Raw genomic sequence first — 13,678 nt, 5'->3', positions numbered from 1 at the left:
TATATATATAATCTTTCCACAAATATTACAAAATGGAGGCCGGTCTAAATAATACTTAATGCATCGTTAACTAAAATTATGTATTTTCCTACCAAGGGGAACCATAAATCTTCAATCCAAAAAGCTCTATTCCTTCATCTTCTAAGTAAATGCAATTTTTAAGTTTTTCTCTAATATTCTTAGCAATAACAGCTTCATGAAGTTCATTTCTAGAATATCCCAGGGTAGGTATCGATTTAAATGAACTAGGACTGGTTAGTTGGGTAAATTTTTCATCAAAGCTCAGCTCGTGGTTACCAGCTATCACTATCTTATATTTATGAGGTAGTCTTCCTGAAATAAAAATAAACCAGATAGATTCCAAAAAGTCTCATTATCAAGAATTATGAAAATATTTACAATAATTCAAGCATATCATAAGTTTTCAATTCAGCAGGATTTCCAATGCAAATTAAAGATTTAGTGTTTATGCAAGATTATTTAATAAAACACATTACAGATCATATCTGAAATATTACCGTAATAAACACACTAAGATGAAAAAAAAATCCTAGAATTGTGAGGCAACTTGATCAATTAAAAAAAAAAAAATTATACCTGAGTTACAGCACCACTATACTTAAAAAGAGTTAGTTAAAGACAAAAAAAGATATTTTTTTCCTAGTCTCTTTCCAAAAGGTGTAAGTAATGGTTAGGGTTGTTATATCAAAGGACCAGCATACTGAGCTTATTATTATTGAATGTGGCTCATTGATTGCTGGGGATTACTTAAGTGAGATTCTAGCAACTGATGTTGTATGAATCATCCAAAATTTTGTTCATAGATAGACCACACAGAGCTAAGTGCACTACGCATTCCTTGGAAAGCAAGATTATAAGCAGGATTAGAACTGAAGCCACTGCTCCATATAATCTCAATCAGGTATGAGCTACCCTCCTTGAAGAGTCGGAAGGAATCAGCCAAGATGATGGATGCCTCATTATAGATTGATAAAATGTTTAAAAAATATTATCAGTGCCAGAGGAGAAAATACTTTATTAATTTTGTTCATAAAGTGTTAATTTTCAATACCACCCTATAATCAGATAACTTTTTTTTTCTTGAATCTCATAATTTTGACTGATGGGGACATACATCTATCTGAATAAATTAGTGAATTAACTGAATATATTTATCAAAAATTATTTTAATATTTAATTTTAGAGCTAAGGGTCTAAAATCTGAATAGAAGTATCGGAATTCATAATTTAGATTAGTGCACATAAAATTTACTTTTCTCAGTTTGACTTTTAATCCATTAAACTGATAATTTTGATAAGCACATGTATTTGAATAAATATTTTTAACAAATTAAATTTTTCAAGAGTTATGTCATGCCACTTACATGAGTAATATCTTCTGTCAACTTTATATAATTTAAAAAAAAAATGAAAAGTTATGAACTTTTCAAATCATCACAATCTTCAAATATCATTAATATAGATTTTTACCAGAGCAGCACAATTCCTAGTACCAATCATGACTACTATGAAATTAACTACAATGCACAAATATTTTAGTATGGAATATCAAAATAAGTTTAGGTAAAACAGAGGTAATCTTATTCACAAAAATATTTTATTTTGATAATCAACAACAGACAACTAGAACTCATGAATAAGAATAATTAGTTATCTCCTTCATAACATAGAACCAAAGAAATGCTAATATCTACTAAGTAAAAAAGGCACTAATCACAACTATTTGTTTCAAGCATTAAACTCACCACCAACCTCTTAATAAAACCATTTTCCAAAGATACATTTACAATTCTTATGTTTGTTTTTTAATATTATTTTTAGATTAAAAAAAATGTCTTGTTTAAATTAGTATTTAAGTTTTAAAATTAGTATGTTAAATTTTAAAGATAATTTAATGACTACATAAGTGTTATTTTCTTTTAATGAAATATGTTCAGTATCCAGTACCCAGAATGGTTCAGTTTATAAAATGAAAAATATGTTATTATTTTATGTTTATATATTCTTGAATTCTGGTTCAAATCCAGTGCCAGTACGAATCCCTATGGGTGGATTGACTTTTATTTTGTGGTCTTCCCATTCTGGTTAGAACAGTAGAATTATATGATGTATGATAACCACCCTGTATGCAAGATATGGGTTAAACAAAAAAATAAATAAATGAAAATATCCTTGAAATCATTAGAAATTAAAAGTATTTAGGAATGTATGTTTTCATATTTGAACCTTTTTCTGCCCCATGGAATATATAAGCATCATTCCAAAAAATATTCCTGATAGTCAATAATTTTCAAATTGACCAAAAATGCATTTAAGATAATCTACCAGCAGATGAAAATATCCCAACACCATATTACTTCTATCTTTTGATAGAGATAGGTTAAAGAAAAAGGTATAAAAAAAAAAAAAAAAAATCAATCATGAGTAGATATATAACTAGTATTATTTCCTATAAACAATAAAAAAAATAGTACATAGTATAAAATAACATTGTTTAAAATTTTATATAGGCATTAATAAAACTGAAATATAAATAATTGTTAACGCTATTTTAGTTAAGATTACTAACCAGGGAAGTTGTCACTGCTTATTGTGGAGGAGAGGGTAAAGGGGCAAAATGTACAATTTCCCAACGTCCCAGAGGTCTGGAGAGTATTCCTTCTTTACGTAAACATTTTAGGAAAATTGACCTCTCTAAATATCTTTGAAGCAATTTTAAAAATAACAACCCTTTGTGTAATTGTTTACCACTATTTTTGTAGTTAGAAGTAAGTTCACGAATTTCCTAACTTGTCAGGTTTTCAAATTTTTGGGAGAATGAAAACCTCACGTCATTAATGATATCCCTGTTATAAACTTATATATAGACAATTTAAACAAAATATTAATGTAGAAGATAAGTAACATTAATTTTTAAACAATATAAATTCTGGAAATATATATCATTTATTTCCATCATCATTTAAGAAAACATTAAGAACTTAATTACCAAGCCAAGTATTAAACTCATCAACTTCTTGTTCTGCACCACAACGTGTGAAGTCACCAGCATGAATAAATATATCACCATTAGGGATACTGAATTTAATACTTGAAGTAAAAGAATGAGTATCACTCATACAAACGATTCTCACCTGAAACGGTTCTACATTTAACTACAGGCGCTTTAATACATAAATAGAGACAAATGAGACAGAATTGAGTTATGACCTTATCAGGGTATATTTCTGGCAAAATAGGAGCTTTGATTACAAAATATTTTTGAGTTTTCACCAATTCCTTCCATGCTTGCGTGGGGTTCTCTGTCAATGGATGAACAGTGATTCCAGCGCTCATAATAAATTCCAGAAAGAGGGTACACTTTGAGGAACAAGGAAACCTTCATATTATTAGAAATTACGTTATCAGCATTCAAAAAAACGCAATCATAGAGGAAAATATACAGTAGCAAATTCCCTCGAATTTGCTAAGGGGAGATAAGATGCTAGAAAGTCTTTCTCTAGCAATAAGTATTACAACTAATGATCTAATACTTGAGTAATTTAACCACTCTCCACCGGAATGTGATGTTTAACTAAGAGATATAAGTAGATATCGATACATTTGTTCTAGTAGGATTCCTTTCGATCTCCTACTTTTAATACAATAGTACAATATAGAAATAATAAAACAGTATAAATTGGAGCTTCGATATCGATTTCTATATAGCGAAAAAAACCTCTGCATAACACATTGTCTATGTATTCCCTCAGGATGGACGTTCTTCCTAATATCTAGATAAGGCTCATTTCCACGTGAGAGTTATATCTGTGGTGCTAGCAATCACAATATCACAACAGTCCTTGTCTATACTCTAGTAGTAAGCCTAACTTCGTTTAGGCCGTGCCCTAACTGGACAAAGATGGGAAACGGTGATAGTAACATTGCCGCTCTCAGAAAAAAATAAACATAGGGAATATTGTTGTGTCCCAATTAAGCTTCAAATTTTCAATTAGGATACTCAACTATATTCCCTATGTTTGATTTTTTCTTAGAGCAATTAAGCTACTATTGCGGTTTCCTAGTCGTGCTACCTTTGTCCAGTTACGACCGGATCGAACAGTTCAACTTAGTGAACTATAAGTTATAATTAATTATAACTTGCAACAACTTTCACCATAGACGAATGACAATCAGGAGATAGTATTTTATTTAAAGGTTGGTGTTATGATGTGATTAAGTCCGGCAATTTACTATCAAAGCGTATTCATGTCAGTTACTTGCCACGTATGCGGAAATATTTGAATGTTGAGATAGAATATCGAAAGAAAATATTGATATCAATATAATAAAGTCAAATATTTCAGTATTATTTTTAGCTTCTTTACTCTCTTGAAAATTCAATGGTTAATTTTATCTCCCAATTTGATTTAGGTTCCGAAAATGTACCTCCCCTTCCAATATTTGATTCCAAATTTTAGTATTGGCCCAGTAGTTCCTTATATTTCATTCACAATACCGAAAATAGAATTTAGTTCGAAAATTTAAACGGCTAAATATTTTTAGAAGTTCGTGAATTAACTGTTTAAAATCATTTTTGACATATACTGTAGTAAATTCAAGTATATCAGTTTTATGTATGCGTTTATTCCGGCCTTGATAAAAAAGGATTTACCCATTAAAAAAATAAATAATCCAGTCTTTAAAGATTTTTGGAAAATATATTGAACAAATTACCTCAGATGAAACAACACTTTGGAAAAATTATCTTAGAATATTTATAATAAAACATTGAATAAAAAATGGCAACGTATTGATTTCAGAGTCAAGAGACGAAACAACGGACATAGGTCAGTTCAACAAAAGTATTATTGTCGGAAAACTGTTGAAACACGCATCAAGTTCCCTTTTTTGTTAATTTCTAAAGTTTTTAATAACAGTGACTAACCTAAGATAGGCCAATTTTTTAACAGCTTGATAAAACTTCTATGGGAAGTCAAACCAAGTAGTGACACTATGGTTGTTTGTATCTGTAACGGCTCCGTATATAGAGAAAGCTGGGGATATTTTATTTTATCTATATAGCCCCAGAGTGAGAGGATTCATTTCTTGGGGCCACCATAAAATAAATTTAGACCGATCCAAGTGGGATTCGAGCCCACGGTTTTCTAAACTTAGCGCTCTGCGACCTTAGCCCCAGCCCGTACAGCCACCAAGTCCCCTTTGTTTATTTTTTTAATCCTCAAATGATACATTTAATGAATTTGGTTCTCGCTTTCTATTGATTAGTAGGAACATATGAGAACAAATTTCCTCTTGTTGACGCATTAATATCGACAGTAAAAAAAAATGTTCCTGAAAGCCCCGTTTCGTCCACGGACAATAAGAGGGCCGTGAGTGCATTGTGATAGTCCACGGGAGGTTTAGCAACACATATTTTTGTGAAAATTTATTGTAGAACTATTTTATTAATTATCTTTCCTGATGTTTGTGTAGCAGCTGCGAGGTGGGTATCGCATGGTTTAATTTTTGGATAAATGTTCCGCTGACTTCAATGCGTTGGGAACCATTGATTTAAAGAGATGTATCACTATATCATGTATAAATGTTTAAATGTATGTAAGCTTATTTCACCACATATTTATGACATTTTTGCATTCGGAGATAAGCTATGTTTTTGATTTTTAGGACTTATCTTCATAGAAGTTAAAGTGAAGTTTTATCTTTCTAGTCTTTTTCGTCGCGAGGATATAATGAAGGTGAATGAGCTTACGTAAAAGATAGATCCCAATAATTAAAAACACAGTATATCTACAACAACATCATAAATATTGCTTCAACTGCAATTGTATTATATAAATTCCATCCCTACTGATGTTGCCAAACAATGGCAAATGAGCGTGTGAATGGGTTATTTTGTTTAGCTGGTACAAATTGGCCTGAATTTGTGGCAGGACCTTTTAGTGTCGGTTTGTGGACACAAATCAAAGAGCGCTTGTGTTGCATCCACACGTTTGTGTCCAGTGAGCATTGTTTTAGAACTGCCAATAGATAAATGTTTGTGCTCTTTGTGTTTTAACTAACTAAAGTATTTCCCCAACTTTCGAATTCAATAATTGGCTCTAGTTTAATAAATGCGTTGTTAAGATGGTATGTTTTAAAATTCTATCCGGTTGGGATAAATACATTATTTCAAATCTTGCCAATTAACTTTGGCACTTTACCAATAAGTTTAACTTTCGTTCCAGAATTTTTATCAGAAACTTGTTAATTTTGACTATACATTCATTCAGACTGACGAATCTATGATTTTAAGATGGACAAGTTTACGTTTCATTGTCCTTTGTAAGGACGTTTCAATGTTTTAATTTAATTTATAACAGTATACTCAAGTCTAACCATAGCAAAGTACTGCCCTATAGTATAGTGCCTAGTTAAATAATAAAAACTGAATTTTTCAGGATGGTTAAAACTTTGAATTTCATCTTTATAAACTCCAAATGTTGAAATTTAATAAAGAGAAACTTATACACACGTACAACCAGGAAATTTGTTTTATACATAAAAAAAAAAAAACCGAAGAAATTAAATTATCTTTATTTAATTATTCCACCATAAACATCAGCTAAGAAAACAATAAAATTTTCCTTCGATGGAATAAAATAGTAATACAATTACAAATAGTTACCTGATTGCCATTAGCTGTACAAATAAATCATATAATAAGAAATAGTAATGGAAATGTATTCAAATTAAAATAAAAAAAAGAAGTTGCTCATATTTCAATGAAAAAGAAATTACATTTTCGTATTTCGTAACCTAAAAATCTTGAGCAGCAACAAGATAAACATCCTGCATTAGACTGTAGACCGAGTCTTGGTTGATCTTCCTCCTGCTACTATAAAAATTTGTCTTAAGTTTCATTTTTGCAATCTCAATTAAAGATATTTTTAGCACGTTTTCAATTTCTGTTTGCTCTGCGGGGCTGAGCTTGTTTCCGCTTTCATAGATAGAATTGAACTTGACTGATAAATCATCCACTGAAATCGTCTTCTGATTTTGATAGCGGTGTTCAACATCAAATTTTGTTGTACAATTGATACCTTGTATGGTTAAAATGTTGTTGCTAGAAAATAAATATAATTTTCCATTAGTGGACATCCTGACATTTTGATACTGGTCAGTGTGTTACACTGATTAATATTATTTTACAATTTTTTTCTACAAATCACTTAAAACAAATTTTATAATCATTATTAATATATTAGTGGTACATTCATATTTATTTTATGTTATAGATTAATTCATTGAGATTAGTGTCAGAAAAGAGTTTTGATTTGATACGTGCGTAGCTGTCGTAACTTATGTTGTTCATAGTGTACGGTTTCCGAATAAATTTGGTAAATAAGGTTTGAACTGAATGTAAAAGATACAATTTTTTGATAGTAAGCAATAATAGTTGACCAAGTTATCTCACTACTTTTTAGCTTGTGGATCCTAAGGACAAACCACAAACCCCTGAGTCCTGACTTTAAGGAACCCTGAACCACTAACCCCTGAGTCCTAGCTTAAGGGACCCTTAACCCCTAACCCCTGAGTCCTAACTTATAATTAATTTGGTTGGGAGTATAAATCTCGCGTGCATGTAATACTCCTAAACGAATGAAATATTTATTTTATGATAATTAAAAAATTAAGCCTGTCACTCTAAACCTATTGTAATCCCCGGTAGAAATTAAAAGTTTGAAAACTAGAAATAGTTTTAATATGTTCTTCATTCGACGTAAGAGATAATATCTTCAGTTTACCAGGTTTCATGGAGAAGACCAGGTAGAGAGGTGGGAGAAATCAATATATTTGGATATTTTTCACATTCTGGCCTGTAATTTTTAAATGGCGCACCGTTTAAAAGCGCCACTTATGAGAGGGCAAGCCATAGTCAATCAGGTTGTGACATTTCAGCACGGATAAGAGAATGGAACTAAAATTTTTAGAACATTATATATAATTGTTGCAGTGTTTTATTAGTTATTACAATTATAATTTCCTTGAAAAATAATTTATTTATTAAATTAATATTTTTTTTCACTCCTATGGGAGGAGGTATGCCCATGAACTAAAGAACATTGCAATTAGCGTCGAATAAGTGTTTAATATTATTAATTCGGGCCAGAAATGCGTTCAGAATCACCCCTTAATGGTGCCAGAACCATTCTTAGGCATTTCTATGATGGCAGACATCATTCTAAGACATCAGCATAAAGAAGTCCTTGATTGGACATGGAAGAAAGCAGGCAAGGAGTGGAGGCAATGTATAGGGCTGAGACAGACCAAGATACTAATCAATTAACCTTCTACATCTAGAACAAAGAGGTTAAGGTCTAGGCGTAAATATAAATGAACTCTGATTAATAATAGAAGTTCTTACGAACATTTGCAGACAAAAGGCATCTTAAGACATGTGGAATAGTTCGTGATGAAACTTGTCCTTTATGTAGGCCGAGAAATTGCTCTACGTTGGGGGTATTTAGGATCTTTAGTTTAATATGTTAACATGGAAAAACTTATGTTAAATGGAGAAATATTTCCTTCTTTTACCATGTTAAAACGATATAACATGTAACATGGCTGAAAGTCTGTTAATAGGTCTGTTAAATGGAGAATGACGTCACGAAACAGACCAGCTGAACTTGTCACCGTTTTATTTGTTGTTGTTAAGGCGGATCCACATGTTAGCCGCTAGCCACGAATCGGAGGCTTGTACAAATGCTCGGTAAACAAAGATCGGACCATCCACATGTCAGTGTTATTCAGAGAGGCAAGCATGGCGGACGTATAAGTGGTTTCAGCCATTGCACTGGGATTATATTATTTTTATTACAAAAAAAAAGAAAATGAAAGGAAATTAAATATAAAACTGATTATAAAAATTAACTACAACCTCCTTACAGCTCTCAGTTGCAACTAGACAAAGAACAATGGTGGAGATGCTACACAAGCGCTCCCACGAACCCCTTTGATCTGTGTCCACAAACCGACTCTCGACGGATCGGCAACGAGCTTAGGCCAACTCGTACAAGCCACCCATCCAAATGCTCGTGCATGTCCGAGTTCGCCTTGGCTTTGCCAACATGTAGGGTCCCCTTAAAGGAGCCTTACTTAGGTTACTTACTCGTAGTTTGTGTTTTTTCTTTTGTCTTGTGTTTTGGACTTTTTAAAAAATATTATCAGTAACTAAACTTTTACACTTCTACTTTTCACTTATTTTAGGCATGTTGTAATAAATTACTGTAATCAAAACTAAAGGCGGATCCACATGTTGGCCGCTCGTCACGAATCAGAGGCTTGTACAAATGCTCGGTAAACAAAGATCGGACCATTCACATGTCAGAGTTATTCACAGAGGCAAGCATGGCGGACGTACAATAGGTTTCAGCTATTGCACTGGGATTATACTATTTTTATTACAAAAAAAGAAAATGAAAGGAAATTAAATATAAATGAATAAGATTAAATATAAAACTTATTATAAAAAGTTCCAAAAAACACCTTTAACCTCCTAACAACTCTCAGTTGCAACTAGACAAAGAACAATGATGGAGATGCTACACGAGCGCTCTCATGATTGATCTGTGTCCAAAAAACCGACTCTCGACGGGTCGGCAATGAGCTTAGGCCAACTCGTACAAGCCACCCATCCACATGCTCGTGCAAGTCTGAGTTCGCCATGGCGTGGCCAACATATAGAGCCTCCTTTAGAAGTAAACAATAACATGAAGTTTTGGAAGGAAATGTTACTAAACAAGTTGCTCAGAAAATCCGCTAGGAGCTCTTAAGCATTTATCATTTTACATTACTTTACTTATAACATTTAACATGGTAAAACATTTTACATTTAACACAATATCATGAATACTCCTAAATAGCAGACTGAACGGTATGCGTCACTGAGGCGTAGTCTTCTGCGCTCTGTTAGAATCTTACTTATTAGAATATGTGCTTCCTCTATTGAATGGCCGTCCCTTTTTTTAAATTTCATTAGAAAATCAATAAGGTTCTACATAGAGGAATAATATCCAGTATCAGAATTATTCCATTGATTTTTCTTGGGGTTGGCAAAACGGATCTACAGGTCCACTTTCCGTATACGTCCCCCCCTCCTCCCTTAGTAACAGTACGGTAAGAATTTTCAGTACAAAAACAACGATTTTTATGTACTTTTTGTCATTTTTTTTTTAGTTCTATAAAATTATTTTTTTCTACAACTGTTTTACTTTTTATTTTCAAATGTATCATATTTTATAAAATATATTATATGATATGACGGTATATATTTGTAGACAGTTTAATTAATTAAGTGTTGTAATAAAATGTAATGTTGTTGATACGGAATGCTTCATATTAAAAAATCGTACTCAGAAATGATGAATCCTTTAGAGGCAGTCAGTTCTACCACCACTTCTCTATTGTCAGTAGTTTTATCTGCTGCTCTACACTCACTTTTAGTTACAAGAGATCCAATTTTAAACTGAAACAAAATAAATTATTTAAATGTGTAAAATAATCTAGAACAACTAAAAAGTAATATTGTAAAACAAAATAAAAATTAATATAAAACAAATTTACTTTATTTCCCTGTTTTAGATCTTAAAGTATTTATTATTTATTCTTTAAGTATATGATTATCTAAAATTTTTAAAGAATCAATGTATTTTCTTAGCAATTCACGTGTTTTGTTAAATATAGCTATTGAATTAAAGAGAAATGGCATCCAACTTAAATCTTTAGTGCAATTTAAAACTTGAAAATAATGAAGAGGTTTGTCAGGGATGCGGTCAAAAGAAACCCACCCTTGACCGCACCCCTGACCACCTTCATAATTTGAAATAATATGGTCAATCATTTGACTATAATTTATTAATAATGCCAAATTTTCGCCCATTGAGATTTCATAAGGGCATTAGTGTACATTCAAAAATGATTGGTGTCTAAAAAAAATTTTTCTGTTGAGCATGAAAAAAAATCATCTTGCACTACCGTTTTTATGAGCTTTTCCTTGCACAGCACTGAACACGTGACCCTACATAGATTGTAGTACTAGTTTTTTTTTTTTAGTGGAGAGGAGCTTCAAAAATAATTTCGCTCCAATTTGACCTCAAAAGATCTAGGCATGAAACAGATCTTACCTTAACTGCCTACCATATAAATGGATGTAATCATTAACTACCTCGAGAAATGTAATAATTAGTTAAATAATTCCTAAATATTTTATGTCTAAATATTTCCTTAATCTGACAAAGAACGAGTTGAGAATAATGACGGATTTCTCCTGGACCGTTGTGATTTAAGTTTCAAGAAAAGAAAGATAGAGGAAGATTCTGAGGAATAATCTACTGCTGTCAGCTGCTAGAAGATAAAGAGGCTGAGCTCTTTGTTTCTTAATTTGAAATCCTTGCCTTCTACCAAAACAAAAAAATTATTTTCCTCAATTCATGGCGATAATTGGATGAGCTGTTTTTGAAATTCAGGTGTGTGAAGGCAAATTGTTACGCGTTAGGGAATGTTGAGAGAACGTTGATACCATAGATTGGAGAACTATATATGTACCCAACCCACACAATCCCCGAAAACTTATCAAAATGGGATTATTGGAAGTAGCTGTTACACCCCAAAAAGCTATAATTTTTAACTGCAGACATGGAACCAAATTGGTTCCTTGATGTCTAAAATGTATGATTGTATATGGGAGATTCTCTAGACATTGTTTTTTCACTTCCTGCATAAATATATACAAAGCTTTCTGCGCCTTCGGTAGTGAAACAGCAAAATAGAAGAATAAAAAGATTATTCTATCATGATTAGGAGCGCTCATTGGAAGGTAAGAAAAATAGAATATATTCTTTACAAGCAGAGATGGTTAAATTACACTAAAATTTATTTTTTTAAATTATTTTATATTTGTTTGTAGTTATACGTAAACATATTCATTTTAAGATATTAAATAATAGTTAACTTAATTACTTCATGAAATGTTTCAAAGTATTAAATCAAATAAAAACTGAACTCACTGTAGCCGGGCCGGTCAAAAAAGGGGTCGAGTCCCAAAAGTAAACGTCGATTTGCACTGGAACCAAACTTTGTAAATGGTTGAACTGATTGACCATCTGTTGACAAATGTATGCTAAAGGAATAGCTGACCCTTCGGCAATTAATGCAACTATGAAAAATAAAATAAAACGGTTGCTGGCGACCATCCTTGTGGAGTTAGAAAGGAAATATTAAAAGAAGACAAGTATTAATCAAGTTATATATAGCTTCTTCTATTTACCATGTATTTTCCTCTTAAATAAGCTTAGTAATGAAACTCTTATCTTTTATCTTTTACAAATTTACAGAATAGAACCTTTAAACTAATAAAACACAAGAGTAACAAAGCAGTTGCAATCAAAACAGTTGCAATTATCCTGAATTCATGAGCAGTAATTCATTTAGAAAAGAAAACAAGTTATTCTGAAACCTATGAAAAAAGTTTATTTTACTGAACCGCAATTAACAACAGATCTGGAAAACGTACTTATAACCACATGATACCATATGTATGTACGGAGAGTAAACTGTTAAATAGGGGTCATTCTATAATTCCGAAGCTATTTAAGTCACAGAGCTTTTTAAAAATGGTCAACCAACTGATAGTCGCCAATATTTCCTACTCATTCATTTCATTTTGATCTTAGTGCTATTTTCTTAATCCAGACCTTTGATGCAAATAATACAGCAGCAAATGGTTATGGTTATATCCCGATTTAAAAAGTTTAGTTAAAAAATTAAATTCAGTCCCCATTTTACCTTGATTTTTTTTAATTTATTTTTTTTTTATGCTGTTGTTGGTTATATTCAAACCACAATGCTCCCAATATTACCAACATGTATTTAAAAAAAACCATCATCATTACACAGTTTCAACATGCATAGGGCTTTTTTAGAAAACTGCTTGAGAATTTTCTAATTTTGGACCTTTGTTTCTAATTACCTAGACTGATTAAAGACTTTTTGAGGTCCAGTCTTCTAAGATCATCATATTTTCTTAATAACCCCTTTTAAAAACCTCATCTATCAAATTATGTATATGTTTCATGTATGTTCATATATATATGTATCAAAGAAGAAATTTTTGGAAAATAAAATTATATTAAGGATAAGTGAGGATGTAAACTATTGACACCAATAAACAGTTGCAATTTTAGTATATATATATATATATGATGTGTATATATATAATATGCTGTATATAGATAAATATGATTTCCGATGATGAATACTTTTGACTCCTATTTTTTTTTTTTTTTTTTTTATTGTTTTTTGTTAAAAACATGTAAAATTGAAACGCAGTGTACTTATACACTGATATGAGTGTCAAAAGTATTCGGAATGATGTATATGAGGTGTGGAGATGCAAAAGAGAGTAAATCAAAATTTACGTGATTTTTATTTAATACAATTATTAATATTTTTTAATAGATTTTAAAAATCAACAAAAATTTTTGAAATGTTAAAATTTTCTAATCACTATTTTTTAAAAAAAAATCTAAATAAATGATATTTATACCATTCAGCAAAAGAAATAAAAAAAGTTAATAAACTAAGGAAAAACTCATGACAAAGAACTTTATTAATTCAC

The 13,678-nt window shown here is 31.2% G+C and overlaps 2 protein-coding genes across 2 annotated transcripts in view; both read right to left on the bottom strand.

The window, feature by feature from the left end:
* Positions 1 to 3,595, bottom strand: part of LOC106689323 (metallophosphoesterase domain-containing protein 1) — a 9,019-nt gene extending 5,424 nt beyond the window's left edge. The window contains exons 1-3 of the mRNA XM_014434243.3: positions 3,232 to 3,595; positions 3,011 to 3,155; positions 93 to 333 (exon numbers count right to left, since the gene is read on the bottom strand). Of these exons, the coding sequence (XP_014289729.1) occupies positions 93 to 333; positions 3,011 to 3,155; positions 3,232 to 3,357 (512 nt within the window). The 5' untranslated portion in view covers positions 3,358 to 3,595. The remainder of the gene's footprint in view (positions 1 to 92; positions 334 to 3,010; positions 3,156 to 3,231) is intronic.
* A 2,986-nt stretch (positions 3,596 to 6,581) lies between these two features.
* Positions 6,582 to 12,279, bottom strand: LOC106689326 (uncharacterized). The gene is made up of 3 exons (XM_014434246.2): positions 12,069 to 12,279; positions 10,416 to 10,528; positions 6,582 to 7,126 (listed from the first exon to the last, which is right to left on the bottom strand). Exons 1-3 carry the CDS (start codon positions 12,252 to 12,254, stop codon positions 6,820 to 6,822), a joined length of 606 nt encoding a protein of 201 aa, XP_014289732.1. The 5' UTR covers positions 12,255 to 12,279; the 3' UTR covers positions 6,582 to 6,819.
* Between the last annotated feature and the right edge of the window lie 1,399 nt (positions 12,280 to 13,678).

Source organism: Halyomorpha halys, unplaced genomic scaffold (assembly GCF_000696795.3).
Source record: "Halyomorpha halys isolate HHAL.00 unplaced genomic scaffold, Hhal_1.1 Scaffold1329.1, whole genome shotgun sequence".
Taxonomy (NCBI): domain Eukaryota; kingdom Metazoa; phylum Arthropoda; class Insecta; order Hemiptera; family Pentatomidae; genus Halyomorpha; species Halyomorpha halys.
Note: the sequence above shows the minus strand (reverse complement) of the source record. Positions and strands in the feature narration are given on the sequence as shown.

Bases quoted from the DNA above. Each gene is read 5' to 3' on its own strand.
- LOC106689326 (XM_014434246.2), bottom strand. From the start codon at position 12,254: ATGGTCGCCAGCAACCGTTTTATTTTATTTTTCATAGTTGCATTAATT. The intron at 10,529-12,068 runs GTGAGTTCAGTT...ATTTTGTTTCAG, and splicing joins TTTTGACCGGCCCGGCTACA to TTTAAAATTGGATCTCTTGT. The intron at 7,127-10,415 runs GTACGATTTTTT...TTTATTTTCTAG, and splicing joins AAAGGATTCATCATTTCTGA to CAACAACATTTTAACCATAC.